General features: G+C 41.5%; 1 protein-coding gene across 1 annotated transcript; it reads right to left on the minus strand.

Annotated features, from left to right (window-relative positions):
• Positions 1–370: 370 nt before the first annotated feature.
• drd3 (dopamine receptor D3) lies at positions 371–17132 on the minus strand (the record flags this gene model as incomplete). The annotated part of the gene is made up of 7 exons (XM_080050314.1): positions 371–567; positions 1830–2193; positions 3929–3994; positions 5766–5959; positions 8460–8596; positions 11708–11820; positions 16848–17132. 7 exons carry the CDS (start codon positions 17130–17132, stop codon positions 371–373), a joined length of 1356 nt encoding a protein of 451 aa, XP_079906440.1.
• Between the last annotated feature and the right edge of the window lie 402 nt (positions 17133–17534).

Raw genomic sequence — 17534 nt, forward strand, 5'->3', positions numbered from 1 at the left:
TTACAAACCGAGCCAGAGAGGCAGCTCAAGTTTACCTTGCCTCAATCCATTCGAATCTTTGGGGCGGCAGTGGCGAAGTGGTTAGGGAGTTCGCCTCTGGTGTGCAGGGTCGGAGGTTCGTCTCCCCGCCACATGTCGAAGTGTCCCTGGGCAAGACACTGAACCCCGAATTGCTCCCGATAGTTAGCTTAGTTAGCTTAGCACCCTAGTGCTAAGCCTACCCTGCGTGGTAGCTGCTGCTATCAGTGTATGAATGTGTGTGTGACTGTGTACAAAAACAATGTAAAGCGCTTTGGGTCTGTGATAAACGGAGATATAGCGCTATACAAGTCCATTTACCATTTTTTTTTACCAATCTCCTGCCTTTCTCTCAGCAGCTCAAGATCTTGATGAAAGCCCGCCTGAACTCGATGTTGAAGGTGGTGTAGATAATTGGATTGAGGGCACTGTTGACATACCCCAGCCAGGTAAAAGCACTGTAAAGCCCAGGAGACACGTAGCATGTCCTGCAGTGGGTGTTGACAATGTGAGTCACAAAGAAAGGCAGCCAGCAGATGAGAAACACCCCTGGAGTGTCCGGAGAGCAGGGGAGGTATGGAAAAAGGATGAGACCAAAAAGACAAGAGCAGAAATGTAAGGAATGGGTTTTTAAACAGTTTTTAATGTTAGCATGCCAACATAACTTATACTTGTGAAGTAGTTTTTAATATGGAACAATTCATAATTAGCTAATGAAAATAATTCATAGATAATTATGTTTGAAAAATCCCAGTTTAATACTGACAACATTAAGAGTTTGAAGGTTGGTATTTAAAAAAAACAACAACAAAGAAAAAAAACTACTTTGTGTAAGAAAATGATCAAAAACTGATAGAAACATTCACAACTAGCTCTTTCAACCAACTTATGGAGTTAGCTCTATCTAACTCATAAAACAGAACCTCTTTTAGCCATAGAATCTGCAGTTTGCGCTACTTGGTTTAGTTTACTTTTGTGTAAAATCAAAGACCCATTGTTTCAAAAGTTATTAATACCTTGAGTTGTAAATGCCCCTGTTATGTGTCGTGCTAGAAAGAAAATCAAGCAATAAGCAATTGTTTATAGCTAAGGGTCAATAAAAACACTTTTGGTTCCCAATTTACCTATAAGCTACTTTGTGTGGTATTTACACAAATGTCTTGCAGTCGCTTGGTATACTTAGTGGCAGCCAATATAACATTGTTTATCATGTAGTATATAAACAGCTATGCATTCTGCAGTATAGTTGAAACACTTATCATATTCAAGTGTTATAATTTGGGTCAGGTTATCGAAGCAAAGCAGTGGTCAGCTGGCTGAAAAGCAAGTGGGTTGTGGGCCGGACTGAAATCACTTTCTGTTTGTGCGCCAATTTTCTCTGCCACTGTAATGTAAACAGCTGCCTCTGATTACTTTTCTGACCGAGAGATGGATTCTCTGCCAGAGCTAACTTGAACAGGCCCATAGCAACCTGGCTGATAATTGAAGCCGTGTCAGGAGCTACAGCATGTGTCTGTACACACTCTGAACCTGAAGCCAGCTGGGCCTGTTTACATTTCAGGTTGATTTATTGTGGTTCAGCAAAATATGCAGCAAATGAACAAGGCGTAAGAAATTGTGCTGGTGCCATTCCCACCAGTCGAGATGGCAGCACAGAAGAAAAAGTCAAAAAAACATATGTTAAAGGAGCTGAAGCGGAACAAGCTCCTCCTTCAAATATTGCATCTAAGAAATTGCCTGCATTAATTGATAGCATGGCATTTACATTTTCATTTCCTCAGCGTATCCCACTTAAGACAGCCTCCACTCACCGAGCACGATGGCGAGCATCTGGGTGGCCTTTTTCTCCCGTGCGTGCATGCTCCTGAATCGTTGATTGCTGATGTGCGACTGCGGGCCCGGCCGTAGTGACGTGTGAGTCCGTCCATTGGACAGACCTCTCACCTCACACCTCATCCCGTTAGAAGACTGTTTTCTCTGGTTGTTCTCCTCCGCTTCCCCTCGCTCCACATCCATCTCGGTGGGGCCGCAAGAGGCGTGGCTCAGGCTGCAGCAGTTTTGCGTGTCCACCGGGGGCAACCCTGAGGTCTCCACAGGTCCTGTCTTTGGGCGTTTGCGCCAGAGGCATCCTGACAGCAGGTAGGGCTTGGAGGGGTCTGAGAGCTCTACACACTGCTGTGGGGATAAATGGTTCACGATTGTCAGCATATTGTACATGAATTGTACATAACTCACATAGTTGTTACTACAGTTAGTTACTACATTTTCTTTTTAGCGCTGTTGTGGAGTGACAACCCATAGCATCCGGTCCTCCCCGTGGTTCATCAGTCTAGGGCAGTGGTTCTCAATAATTTTCTGTCATGCCCCCCCAGGGGACAGAAATTTTTTCGCGGCCCCCCTAAATTGAAATGCTATTGAGAACTTGCTAATATTTATTTATTTATCTGTACAAAACCACTGTATGAGTTTCTGGCACGAGCATTCTGCATACAATCACCTTATTATCAAATTAGATAACAAAAATTAGCTGAGATAACTTCTGCAGCAAAAACATTAAAAGTTCAGTTTATTAGCTCAATTTGTAACATTTAAAAAAGACTGCTCAGTCTGTGTGAATCTCAGAGCAAATGATTAACTGAGGTTTGCATTTCATTCAAAACATTTTTTTAACTGTAAACAGAGTTATGGTGGTGTTTTTGTATTATTATAGGCCAATAGGCCTTCTGTGATGCAATAACTTATAATTCATTAATGTTATCATTAGTCTACTTGCTTGATTTCTTTTTAAATAGCCTACAGAGACACTTGGAGACACATGTGGACATTTATTTAATGCAAATCGCGGCCTTTCGCGCGGATATGACCATACACAAGCACACATCGCGTTTGCTAGCACTTAAAAAAAAAAAAAAAACTCACGGCGCCCCCACCATTTGAGAAGCACTGGTCTAGGGTTTTGCCGGGATTTTAAGAAATTAGAGGGGTGAGTTAAACAGTGCGTTACTTTATTTAAATTAATGATTTCTATGATTTTGAAAAAGTATTGAAATTTTTTTTATGTTTTTTAGTACACAGCTCAACATTATATATAACATTGATATTGTCATTTTGGGAAGTTCTAATGCAAAATCCCTACATATTTTACTTTTAAAGCTGAACCGTCCACACAGCTGAAATTGGTGGAAAAGATTTCCTGCACTAGTCCAAGCATTTAAATCACAGATGCACAGTTTTAGTCTTCAGCACCACCTCAATGTGACTGCTGTTTATGCCATTCAATTCGAATTCAATGTTTCATTTCTAATAGCCTGATTTTTTCTTTTAAACCTCTAGTAACGGCAAATAATTCCACTTTCTAAAACATCCACAATTTCAACAACTTCAGCTCCGATGAGCCTATTCACTCTGGAGTAATACAACGGTGCAATGTGTATTCCCAGTGTGGCTAGGACTTTTCTTCGCTTAATCTCACTCTAATCTCTTCACACCTTTTTTCACAGGGGGAAAATTACAGATTGTCATTCCCGCACCTATGTGGGCAGTCTGTGGTGTCATGCAGGTGGTGCAGTGCGTCAGCAACAGATTTTGCTCAGCTGATAGTGACCAGGTGACACAAGGCACCGAGCCACGCTTCGGAATCGCAATTTTCGGCTCCTTCTCAGACCCCCCAGTGCTGACGAATTCAAGCGTGTGTGAATGTACACACACACACACACACACACACACACACACACACACACACACACACAAAAAGCTAAAAACGGAGCCATGTCACGATACGCCAACGCAGTCACTTTGAGAGTTAGTCAGGCATTAGGCCAGCACTATATTCAGGGGAACTAGAAACGCTAAGAGGAATCAAGAAATATCACAGTTAAATTGGATCTCTCATTTAAAAGAGTACACCTACCACTTTAATCTTTATTGGTGACAGGTCATGCTTTGCCTTGGGAGTCTCCTCCTGTAGACAGATCTCCTGGGGAGCAGAGGGAAGTTCAAGATAGAAACTGTTTCACCAGAGGATTTCTCAATCTCCCCCACACCATCAATCCAAGCTATAGATACAGAAAGTTGTTTTGACATTCACCTGCAAACTCATTGCCTCTTCTTTATTCATACGGGAGGATGTTTTTTTTATTAACACCAGCAAATCTTGTCAAGTGTCACGGGAAAAATAAATCCATGGACTCATGTCTGTTGTATTTGCATGCCCACTACTGAGCCAAGCAATCAGAAATAAATCCTGATGCCTTTGAAGCGAGCGAAAAAAAAACTGGAAGCCGTATCAAATGTGTCTGCAGCCGAGTACCATTATTTTATTTTGAATTTTTTTTTTCCATTATAACCCTGTGAGCCTGAAATCCTCCAGGGCTCGGATCTAACACTAACGGGTGTCTGCACTCATGGAGCCATGATCCCAAACTGTGGCTCAACTCTAGCCAATTATCTGTTAACTGCTGTTAAAAAAAGAGCACTGGACTGTGAACGTTTGTGCAATGAAGGCGCATACATTGATTGGAATCACATTACAAGTAACATCCATCTATCTATCTATCTATCTATCTATCTATCTATCTATCTATCTATCTATCTATCTATCTATCTATCTATCTATCTATCTATCTATCTATCTATCTATCTATGTATCCCTCTATCTACAGTATGTATGCTCAAAGACACACTACAGAAAACACTCCTCCTGATTGAATGGACTATTGTTTGACCTTTTATTGGCTGTAGAGTGAAAGGCAAGCTGCACATTTCCATTTCCACTTTGACCTGTGATCATCTGAGAGGCCAACATGTGTAGAGCAGGCTCACACCAAACAGCGTATTTTCTCTTGAGGGCCAAACCATACTCCTGAGATTCACCTGTCATCTCATCTGAAACCTTTACCTGCAAGTGACTTATAGAATGTCACGCATACGCTCTTTATTTTTCCCTTTTTTTACTCACAGTATTTTACCCAGTGTTTCCCAGGCAGCGGTAGAGTTTTTTTTTATAACGTAGTGGAAGCAGTTTTGAAGGCTTCGGGGAAAGTTTTTCTAGTGAGATGTGTGAAAGGGAAAGGAAAGGTAATGGAACGGTGAAAAGTAATTTGCAAGTCATTATGAGCATAATGTGAGTGAATGTGAAGGTGGGAGGGACACTGTATCTATATGAGGGATATAAGGTCGCTGTTCGGAGAAAAATGGTTTCAAGCAATTGCATCAACAAAGAATCTGCTGAAAAAACAGAAACTTTATTCTGAGTTTGACAACCACGGATTTCTATTAAATACAATCACATCTCAAGGATAATGGTATTTTCTTTTCTGACAGAATCAGTAAATATCGAGGTTGCTCATGGTGTAGTGGTTGGATAACGGCTTTATCAGTTATATCTAATATTAAATCAAATCAAGCTTTATTCATATAGCACTTTGCATGCACTAAAATGTAACACAAAGTGCTTTACATAAAGAAGAGCATCTTTAAATGTTGTTAAGTCATTAACACAGCTTATTAACATGTTCATTTTCGGTTCAGATGCCCTCCAGCCCTATATCAGAATTTAAAAACACAAATGTCTACTACTAAACCAACCAAAGATTGCTCATATTATCCGGTCAATGATTTATAAAGCATTTGTAAATGATTAACGATAAATAAAGGCCTTAGTTACATCTAATTCCTCAAAAATTGAGAATACAGAGGAACAAAGGAAATACTGTATATGGAAAACAGAAATAAGAAAACGGTCTCACCACAGACGGCGGAATGGAGCCCGGCTGCACCTTTCTGCTGACCTGGCCAAAGGCGATCCTCTTCCGCCTCATCCTTAGGTAGACGTAGATGCGGATGTAAACCAGCAGCGTGACAATGAACGGCAGGTAGAAGGACACCACCGAGGAGTATATCACAAAGTCAGGGTTGGAGATGGAGCACACCATGGGGTCATCTGAGTCAAAAATGGGAAATATCTTTATGCAAAACAGCCCGGAAATGATAGGGTAATTAAAGTGACAGGAGGTGTAATTCACTGCTGACCCATGTGCATGCTCTCCATCTTGAAAATTGCCTTGATTGGCGTGTCCCCTTTTGTATTCTGAATACATACGGCGCACGTACACTCACAGCGTTGATTGTGAGATGGAGAGGTGTGTGATTTGGCAATAATTGCGCCATGACTTCAGAATAAGAGACAATTTGACATGAGAATAATAGTGTAGCCTATAGGCCGACTGTTCAATCAGAATATAATTCCAGAAGAGACTGGGTGGATCTATCAGGTGAGCTAATGGTGCTGTACATTGAGGTTAGAAAAAACAACAACACTCACACACACACACACACACACACACACAGGCAAAGGCAATGGCCATAGCTGTGAAATGCATATTTCATGCATGTCAGTGGCATGTGATTTGCCTCTCCCTGGATAGTCCCCTGGGTCAATACCACATACTTCAATACACAAAGAGACGAAATAAGCCCAGACAGAAACATTCCAATTCTGTGACCTTCAGTGACTAGATTCACACTATTTAGCTTATATAGCAGTGAAAATGGCAAGAGACACCTCATTAATAATCATACATCCAGTCCAAGACTCCTCTCATACGCCACACAACTTCTCAAACAAAATCAAAAACATCAGAGACAATATTTCATCTGCTGTCCAGACATTCATTGAACCTTGTCCTCCTAGCATCAACTCTACCTTAACTTATTTCAATAAGCTAACAATAGAAAAAATAACTAAAGCCATTTCCAAAATGAAGAACTCCACTTGTTTTCTCGAAATAATTCCCACCTACTTCCTAAAAGAAACCCTGGCCAGAACCTGGCCATTCCTATTGGATTTATTCAATTCTTCACTCTCTGAATATTTCAAAACTGCTATAGTTCTTCTTAAAAGAAAACACTTTTAACCCAGATATTCTCACTTTTCTTTCAAATCTTGAAACCATTCCTTTCAAGGGTTTTTAGAAAAGTTAGTGGCAGGACAGATCATCTCTTTTATGAACGGTAATAACCTCTGCAAAGTATTTCAATCTGGTTTCCGAGCAGGTTTTAGCGTAGAAACTGCACTCCTCGGGTTCTCAACGATCTTCTTTTAGCAGCTGATTGTGGTCAACACACTGTTTTACTCCTGTTTGACCTGTCTGCGGCTTTTGAAACTGGTTTGGTATTTCAGGGGTGGTTTAGACTTTTGGTGGTTTGGACATTTTCAATCATTATCAACACCACAACAATATGGAGTTCCACAGGGTTCTGTTATTGGGTCACTGCTATTTGCCATTTACATGCTGCGAATTATCAGAGAACCACAATTTCAAAAAAATTGATAATTTTTATCTGCCAGAAAGAGTACATGCATTCATTTCATCCCGGTTAGATTACTGCTACGCACTCTTTTCATGCCTCACTCAACAAAACCTGAACAAACTTCAAGGGCCGGTTTCACAGACATGGATTAAGCCTAGTCCTGGACTAAATGGAATTTTGAATGGAGATTGTCCATTGAAAGTACAATGTAGTCCAGAACTAGGCTTAATCCATGTCTGTGAAACCGGCCCTATGACATTCAAAATGCCACAGCCAGACTCAAAACCAGGTCCAGCAGGAGAGAACACATAACACCAGTTTTAAAATCACTTCACTGGCTCACAGTGCGTTTTAGAGTAGATTTTAAAATTCTACTCTTTAAAAAGATCACTTTTAAGCCTTTTCATATTTGTTTGTTCTTGTTTGTTTAATAATTTTCACTTTGCTTTTGCTTCATATTTTTACTGGTTGCTTATTGTCTTTTTAATGTAAAGCACTTTGTAACTTGTTTTTTGAAAAGCGATTCATAAATAAAGGTATTATACATATTATTATATAGCTTTCGATTCATTTCTTTTGAATGATGATTAAGTCTTGTAGAAACTGATGTGAACCCATTGGTGCCTCTTTCTAATGCCATGTTCAAAATGCCTGTAACTCTTTGAGTAGCCTTAAAGCGTGTCTGACTAATGTTCTTCATTGTACACCTGCAGTCATGCATCTTTGCTGCTGGCTATTGAAATTAAAATAGCTCAAGTCTCCTGCATTTCTCTGTCCCTTTTTCTTCGTGAAGTAGACGATTGTTCTTGCTCCCACACCAAACTGGCCAAAGGCATAAGACGTTATTTTGTCTGCACAGAAAAATTGCAAAACATACTTTGATGATGTATACCTCCACAGATACATTTGCAGTCAAAGCATTTAAGAGCCTATTTTTTGTTGTGTTACATTTTTTAAACAGTTCAAAAAAACTAACAAACAAACGGCACGTAACATCTTATAGGTAAATTATAAATTAATCGATTCTGACATACTTAATCAGTGGAGTGCATATTTCATTTAAGTAAGATAGCATTTGTCTTATTTATATCTGCACATTCGAACAAAGTCACAATGTTGTTAAACCTGACCTGTGGTGTTGAAACCAAACAGCAGGGGACAGGAGACAGCGAAGGCCATGACCCACACAGAGGCAATCATCACAAAAACTCTTTTCTTGGAGTGATGCGTTGTGTTGTACAAGACCGGCATCACCACTGCTGTGTACCTGAAGAAACACACACACACACACACACACACACACACACACACACACACACACACACACACACACACACACAGCTTAGAGTCCAGCTTTGAACATGCGTGTGTACAGCGGATACGTGGTGACATTTCAATGTGATGGAAAGTGCTGATATATTATAGTGAAAGGGAATAATTCTAGAGGGAAAAATAGCCTTCTTGAAAAGAACTACGCTTTGAGAATGCCAAGAAAAACACTGCTGACGGGAAGCGGATAACATAATGACCAAAAATGAAGCAGCAAACCAGGCATTTTTATCCACAAATAAGTCGGGTATTCAGCATGAAACCTAGAGGAGCTGTGATTTAAGAGTTAATCAGCATACGAGTGTATAATGAGTCCGGGAAAACTAGGTTTATCAATGGCTTAGAAGAAACGGCAATTACGCTGGACCCCTACCCAAAATGGATGTGATGTTATAATGTGAAGAGCCAGATAACTGCCATGATTGTTTACCCTCATCAGACTAATTACACTGGTTCTTCTCTGGGCAAAGTGCAGGGCGAAAAACCTGGGGCGCAGACGTTCACTAAAAATACTCTTCCCGCGCCACTTTACTCTGTTGTTACCCTTATGCAATGCCTGGTTAAATAAAAGCAGAGATGAAAAAGCGGGGTGATAAAAAGTAATGTACATGATTTATTGAGTGCTGCTTGCAGTTACAATTTTAGTTGAGTATAAAAACAAAGACTCCTGCGCCCTGAGTTGCTGCTCAAAACATGACCTCCGCTGTAATGTAACAAAGAGACTACACTTTAAAGTCTTATGCCGAGACTTCCTTTCAGGTGTATTTAAGCGGCCTCTGACTAGCCTGGTATGCTCCAATATTCATTGTACATCACAGATACTAGGCCTATTTGCTATGAACTTACAAATAGAAAATCCTGTCTCAAAGGTAACACAGGCGTATTACACAATCAGTGACCCAGAATGAGTGCTACGCTTTAATTTAGCAATTCCCAAAGCGTGTGATAACTATGTTGTTGACTTGTCTAATAATCAATCACAGAGAACCACAGGGCTCCACAGAACTGCATCCCTCAGACGCAAGTTATGAATTTATGCGAAAATCACTGCAGGACAAACAAGTATGCTCGTAATTATTTGCAATTTAAGAAGATACACATGATAATAGTGTTCATGAAATGCAAAAAGGCGGTATAGTAGATGTTGCTGTAGTTGCTGTATGGCCATGGCCTCATTAACTAGGTATGGTGCCCTGGGTCAAACATTTGCATTTGGGCCCCGATATACCTCCAACCCTTGTGTATGTACCGTGTTGCCTCTGAGTTCTCATTATAGTAAGATCCTGGCTTTTGAATTAATTACTTTGCGGTAATGTAAACCTACAGTAAACTGGGTGTCACTCTGCAAGTGTATGTGGTGAACTTGTATGTAAACAGTTCCTCTTTACACATCCAGAAGTTACAAAAACAACACTAATTCATTTAGAGTTGGGTTTCTGACCACCTAGGCAATATAAGTCCAATATTCACCCTGTTTTAGCTCTGGTTTTGATCTCTACCAACTCTTGAAGATAATATATGGGTATTTGGCTGCCAAATGTTCCACTTTATTCACCAGCTAGTCTCCTAACTCTTACATGTTTCCCATGAGGTGCGGAGAAGGGCCTGTACAGTGAGCTTATTGAGCCTTCTGCATCTGAAAACTACACTATATAGAGAACTGAGGGATCCAAACGAAACAGCTTAGCAATGAGCTGAAACTCTCTATAAAGCTTAGTACAGCCGAGGGGAGCAGCAGCTTCTGGTGAGAATTCTCAATAGAATCATCAGCGAACCCTCTCGCATGTTGTCCCATTGTTTTACCATCCATTAAATTGTTATTAATCATGGGAACTCTATATCACCTAGAATAATTAGGTGTTAAAAAATAGACTACTTTCCACACTCTGCTAGACAGGGGCACATAATTAGATGATAATGCAGACCGCTCAATTTGCAATTAATCAAATTACCAGAATAATAAACATGAACATTGAACCAGAGACTATTGGGCACTTGCTGCTTTGCCCTGTTGGTTTTTCAACTTCGTACATGACGAAGCTAGTTTTTTGTCAAAGCGCCAATTCCTCACCGAAGAGGAAGACAAATACTCCTTGGTGCGTGCTGTGCAAACAAATTCCCGTTGCACATGTCCTCATGCAGTTCTTTATTAATTTTATATAGTTGAACTCCTGATGCCTGAGGGGTTGTAAGTTCAAAGTCTCTAGAGAGCTATTAAATATTTACTGTGACTCGGAAAGAAAAGTAAGCAAATAAATAATGTAAATACTAGATACACATACAAAGTGAAGGCTCAAGCTGATGCATGGGCCCTTCTGTTTTAATGCACCGCAATTATACGTAATCATACCAGAGTTGGAAGCTAGAACTCTGAATCAAACCACACAATGTACACATGATCTGTGTGTTTCAGTGTCTTCCTCACCATCTCTCTGAAGCACACAGATATGCACGCAGACACACATCCATCAAGAGGATGTGAACGATGATTTTTAGATCATTTTATCTGTTTTTTACTAAATCTAAATTATGCAGGTCAGTTTTAAGTGTCCTAATTGGTATGAGCACTGGAGTACTTTTTGTGTTTTACCTATGTGACTGTCCCATTTGGGTTTGTGTGTATGTGATGTCTGAAACTGTGTAACGGAAGCCCACTTTTAAACTGCAAAAGAAGTTTACCTACGCCGGGTACAAATAAAGTAATCTGAACCTGAACAAGCTGATAAAATTATGTCTTTCTCCCAAAAGTTTTGAAGTATCTATGAGGTAAGATGAAGACCTTGAAAAATGGAAGTCTCAAATGGATACTACTTACTACTGTACTCTCTCTCTCTCTCTCTCTCTCTCTCTCTCTCTCTCTCTCTCTCTCTCTCTCTCTCTCTCTCTCTCTCTCTCTCTCTCTCTCTCTCTCTCTCTCTCTCTCTCTCTCTCTCTCTCTCTCTCTCTCTCTCTCTCTCTCTCTCTCACTCACACACACACACACACACACACATGAATGCACACACGCACGTACAAACGCACACATGCACAAACGCACACAAAGACTCACCTGTCAATGCTGATGGCGCACAGGTTGAGGATACTGGCGGTGCACATCATCACGTCTAGCGTGACAAAGATGTTACAGTAGAGCCGGCTGAAAAGCCAGGCACCGCCGACCACCTGCACAGGACAGACAGGTGGATTACCAACACACACATTTCTCTTCCACTTCTTCGCCATGAAGTGTGAAGGGCGAATTGAGCGCACACATCAACGCACGCACCTGTACATGTGACAGAAAGGCAAGTGCAAGGGAGGAATTTTGAACATGGAGACAGTTACATGGAAGGTTGACAAAAAAACAAGCCTAAGCTGCCAGAAATGCTACAAGATGCCGCCTGTGATATAATGAATTTCAGCATTTATGCAAATTGTGATATTAATTATGATAATTCATGCATTAATGAGCAAACATGTTTATGTCAGCATACAGTGCTTGATATCACAAGCTGTGAGGTCTGAAATGGTCAAGGGTGAATGTCCTGAGATGATGGTAAACATGACGTTGTTTTTAGGGAGCGTGTCAAACACAGAAACAGGATCTTAGTATTCTCAAGAGAGTTTTCACAAAACATTGGCCCCAAGCTAAACTAATAACCCCCCCCCCCCCTACACACACACCCCCCCTCCCCCCAACACACACACACACACCAGCAGAGTCCTGCTCAGACTGACAGGCCTTTACTTAGGCTCAATAATGCCTGGTAATAACTGTCTGACTAAGATAAATGGGATCCAGGCTCAGTCGCCTCACTCCTGCATCTCTCAAGTCAGAGATGGGAATGCATGCCTACCTACACAGAGAGGTGGGAGGCCCACATGGGAATATGCACAAACACACAATGCAAACAAACACACACACACACACGCACACACACACATTACAATGATCTAACAAACAGCAATCTCTCTCACATAAATCACAGTTGTCCCATATACATATACACTGAGACAGATACAGATACACATTTGTTTTCTTTCACATACTAATGTGAAAACATTCACTGCTGACGTGCATTTCCAAAGTTTACCTTGACCGCAATGGAAGAGTAAAAAACAACATGTATGCAGATTGAACCAGACTAGCCCTTTTCCCCAAGTCCACATTCATACTATGGCAATGCAGGTTTGAGTGCAGGTGTGCCAGGGCTCAGGAGTATGCATACTAATAACAGTCTTGGTGTTCGAGTGTGTTGTTGGTGCACACTATTGATCCCCAATGCATTGCACAAACGAAATGGAGGAGCTGCTTGTAGCTGCAAAATATTGAATATTTTTTTGGTAGTGGTGGAAGAGACAGATATTAGAAAACAGGAAACAAAATGGAAGAGTATATAGATTTTGTTCTAATGTAGTAACGGCAAAAAACACTGAATTCTTTGTCAATTAGTATAGTATTAAGGCTACTGTTATTTTTTTGATCGGATAACAAGGATAACATACAGTATGTGCTGCATCAATTATGTCCATGATCATTACTAAATTTACATTTTAAACCACATTCCTAACCCAAAACTAGCTATTTAAAGAAGTGAGGGTCAAGAAAATGTCCTCTTTGTGGCACGCCACTATCATCTTTGAAAAACCTTCGAACATTTGACCTTCTTAAGTTACGACACAAACAAAATCACACAGTCACACACAAACTATACACTGCATGAACACAGAACTTGTTTGGGTAACACTTCATTTTGATAGTCCACTGTTGACACTCAACAAGCCATTAGTAGTAGATATGCAGTTGCATGTCAACAGTGAAAGAGTTGATATTCAACAGAACTATCTCAACAGATAAGTAACATGTATTCAACTAACTGCTAGTTAATTATAAGTTGCACTATTAGTAGATGTTTAGTTGATATTCAACAGAACTCTTTCAACAGATAAGAAACATGCATTCAATTAACTGCCAGTTGACTATCAAAATAAAGTGTTACCCTTGTTTGTACTTGTACAGTATGTCACCCCCACACACAGAAAGACTCATGTACACATGTGGGTACATACTAAACGTTATGTTCATACTGTGTGAGTGCTCTGAGAAAAGACTATTAGGAGTCAACTAAAATAATTCTCCCGAGAATAAGCCAGCAGTGTACTCATATCCCCTTGATTTTATGTCAGATCTCTCTGTATTCGATATAATCAAACTCTATGGAAGAATACCTTGACCTGGTGGAGGAGTTACCTCTGCACTACTAATGGAGCTTTTTCTGCTGTCAGGCTATCATCGTTCAGGATGAGTTGTGTAAAGGGGGAGGGGCTCAGTCTTTTCTGCCAATGCAACCACTTCCTTCAAGTACAAGTCATGCATCAGATGTACCATCCAGAGATGAGTTGGCTTGCTCAAGGGCGCATGATTAGTACCTGCTCAGAGTGGGGAGAGCGATACTCAGTCACTTTTCCTGCCAAGAAACACCTGCAGAAGAAAACCAACAACCCTCTGGTCACAACAAACTAATCCGCCGTGCTTTAGATTGGAGCTCTTGGGGGACTTGCAGTGCAAGTCTTGGGAGCTGAATTAATAAGTGGTTCTATTCCCCGCAGCCTCTTCTCCTGGCTTGCAGTCCTTCTGAATGAATGAATATTACTATTTTGTGTCATTCAACCTTTTAATGACCTGCTCCGTATGGGATTGTAGGTCTCTCCTAAAATGGAATCTAAAATTGAAAATGAAGCACATGCCTTTTACTGCGTGACTGCTTGCATGGAAGAAAAACCCATGACTTAAGGCCGTCGAGGTTTCTGTCTACCTTCATTTGCCTTTCATTGGATGTAATCAAAATTAATTCATCTGCCTCGGCTCACTGACTGCGATCATTTTTACTTTCCGGTTGACCTGCCGCTGAATCTTCGGCACGCTGTGAGAAATGGCGCTTTCAGCTGCGAGCGAACGAACCTTGGGCAGCAGGGTGGCTGCTTGTTAAACATAACTTGACCTCAACCAAATTGTTTTTCTCTTTTAGACCTCATGTATGTACACCTGTCTTTGAGTAACGTGCTCGTTTCCCCCTGAGGTTCATGCATGCTATTCCTATCTCATATGCAAGACTGAGCCAACAAGCTTTTTTCCCTTCTTCTGGCGTGTGCAGTGTATTGCTTTGATGAAATGTAAAAGCCTGAGGGTGCGAGCAGGTTCGGTAAATGGAGTATCACAAGGAAGGAGGCTTACGAAATGAACAATTAGCAAAACCAACTATGTTACATTATGGAGCAATCTGCCAAGTGCACGTAAAGTAGCAATCAATTTGAAGGTCTGCAGATGCTACTATGTCATTTGAAGCTCAGCCGATTACAGAAAGTAATTCATTATTTTTCAATATTCAGTGTGTCCTTCAGCAATTATGCACCATCTACATGAATGGTGAGGCACTACCTCAGTGATCTTTTATCATCATTTCCGTCCTCCTGTCACTCAAGCTCCAAAATAAAATTGCCTTCATCCTTTTTCTCCATCCCAAAGTCGTTTCATTTTTCCGCTACTCTTCTCACCAGCCATGCATCTGGTTTTCAATCTCTGTCGTCATCTCAATTTTCTTAACCCTTATTTCCTTCTACATCAATGGTTATCAACTAGTGGTACTGGGGGAGGGGGGGGGGGGGGGGGGGGGGGGTTGTGATTTTTATACCTTAAGGCTATGTTTTTGTCAAAGAGAATGCATGGAAACTGTCGAGAAAACCAATATATGGAACTAATGACTTCAAAGGAATGGATGAATGCACTATTTTATGGTGTTTCAACATTAATATGGGGCCCTGGTGTGACAAGAGACTACCAAAGTATGAGAAAAACAACCCCTCTCTATTTTTCTCCACCTCTACCTTTCTGAAAACCTGTGTTCAAACAGCCTGTTCAGATTTTTTCCTCCGCATGATATGTCAAGGGGAGAAACCACCGGCAGATCGATTCAGGGCCAATCAGAGCTGAATGGTGGTAAGATGGCCTAGAGAGGAAAGAAGGCCCAACCAGTAACCATGAGCTCGCTGGTTCAATCCCTGTTATTTGTGAAACTAGTGGTGGCTGGTATCAGATGTGGGGCCCTACCATCTCTCCCTTTGCGTCCTTGAGCAAGACACTTAACCCCAAACTGCTCCAGCGGCACTGTGGCTGCCCCTGCACCAGTCCCCCCTTAGGATCTTGAGAGGGGCAGGGGCGTAGCACCAAATTCTGGGCCCCTATACAAAAGGTCCTGATGGGCCCCCTGAAGCCAGACAACTCCACAATATTTCATTTGAGGAATGACCAAATCGTTACTTGAACATAAACACCCCCCCCCCGGTCTAATGACGTTTAATAACCATACACACATAAAGTGTTTATCAGAGGACTTTGGGAGACTGTGTCGGGAACCCTGGACCGTCTAGGGGGGTCCGGGGGAGGAAGAAAAATTTGAACATTTGAAAGTAAAATTCATCAATCTGGTGCACTTTTAGAAGAAAACTAAGGCTAAATCAACTGTGTCCTATGTGAACTATTTAGTATTATTTTATGGAATAATTTGGAGACACAGAATTACCAAAAAGCAGAAAAGAAAAAATTTACAGGTTTAAAAATCCCGTCCGCTTTGTGAATTTTTTAATAATCCCAGAGCTCCTTCCCTCTTTGAATTTTTTTTTTCTTTTTTCTTAGTGGTTCAATATAGGCCCCTGGTTTTCTTGGCACTGAATAATGTCATTTAAAAAATAACCAAAAAATTTACTGGCTCATGATAGGCCCCTGATCTCCTTGCAAGGGTCAAGGGCCTATCATGAGCCAGTCAATTATTTATTTTTTTGGAATGGCATTGCTCGGGGCCTTCGAAGATCGGGGGCCTATATTGTGCTTTTTTTTTTTTTAAAGACTGTCGCACTTGTACCCGCAGTCCGACGGCCCTGAGAGGGGATATGCAAAAAACACAAATTTCAATGACCGATAAAGCAACCCTTCTTAACTTAGACTGGGCTTTTTTGGAAGGCGGGGCTTGAAGAGACAGGCGCTTAAACAAAACAGACCATTTCAGAGGGAGGCTGCTAAAAAAAGAGGAGATTCAACAATGGCACTGATGTGAGAAATAAAGAGGGAAATCAGTTTGGTGCTCCTGTTTGCACCTTTAGGTTTTTTTGTGAAATTCCCCCTCCCCCCCCCCCCGCCATGTGACCTCACTCACCTCCAGGTAGACGGCCCAGGGCATGACCAGCGAGGCCACCAGCAGGTCAGCCACGGCCAGGCTGACCACCAGGTAGTTGGTGGTGGTCTGGAGGGAGCGCTCCCTCAGCACGGCCAGACACACCAGCACATTGCCGAACACGATGGCCAGGATGAGCAGGGAGTAGAGCATGGCGTAGTAGTTCCTCTCGTCCTGCTCCGACGCCTCCGAGCTCTGGTTCCTCTCCTCCCATCCCAGACGCTCCGATTCGTTCCAGAAACGCTCGGCGCTGCTCAACATCTCCATGGAGGCGTCCCGCTGACATGGGAGGTGAGATGTTTGGCAGACCTGAACAAAAGGAAAAAGAAAAAGGGGGAAATAGCTTGATGTTATCCAATTAATCACATAACTCCACTGTCTTTTGGAATCTTATTATGCATTCCTAACACAGCTCATTAGTCAGATGAGAGTGCGGCATATTAGCCACCAGCTGATGATGGTTATCATTTCAGGTCTGGCAAAACAGCTCCTGGCTCCTTAGCTACTGACACAATACAACGGTTGAAATGCAACCCAGCAGTGATGTTCTTGGCTACTGACACAAGCGATTTAATCTTTTTCCTGCGTGTGTTTAATGAAAAAAGGAAGAACATATTGATCCCTCCTCAATGTGGCTCTCTCGCTCCTTTGTAGACAATCAACTCCATT

This window comes from Ammodytes marinus (assembly GCF_949987685.1).
Source record: "Ammodytes marinus genome assembly, chromosome: 21".
Taxonomy (NCBI): Eukaryota; Metazoa; Chordata; class Actinopteri; order Uranoscopiformes; family Ammodytidae; genus Ammodytes; species Ammodytes marinus.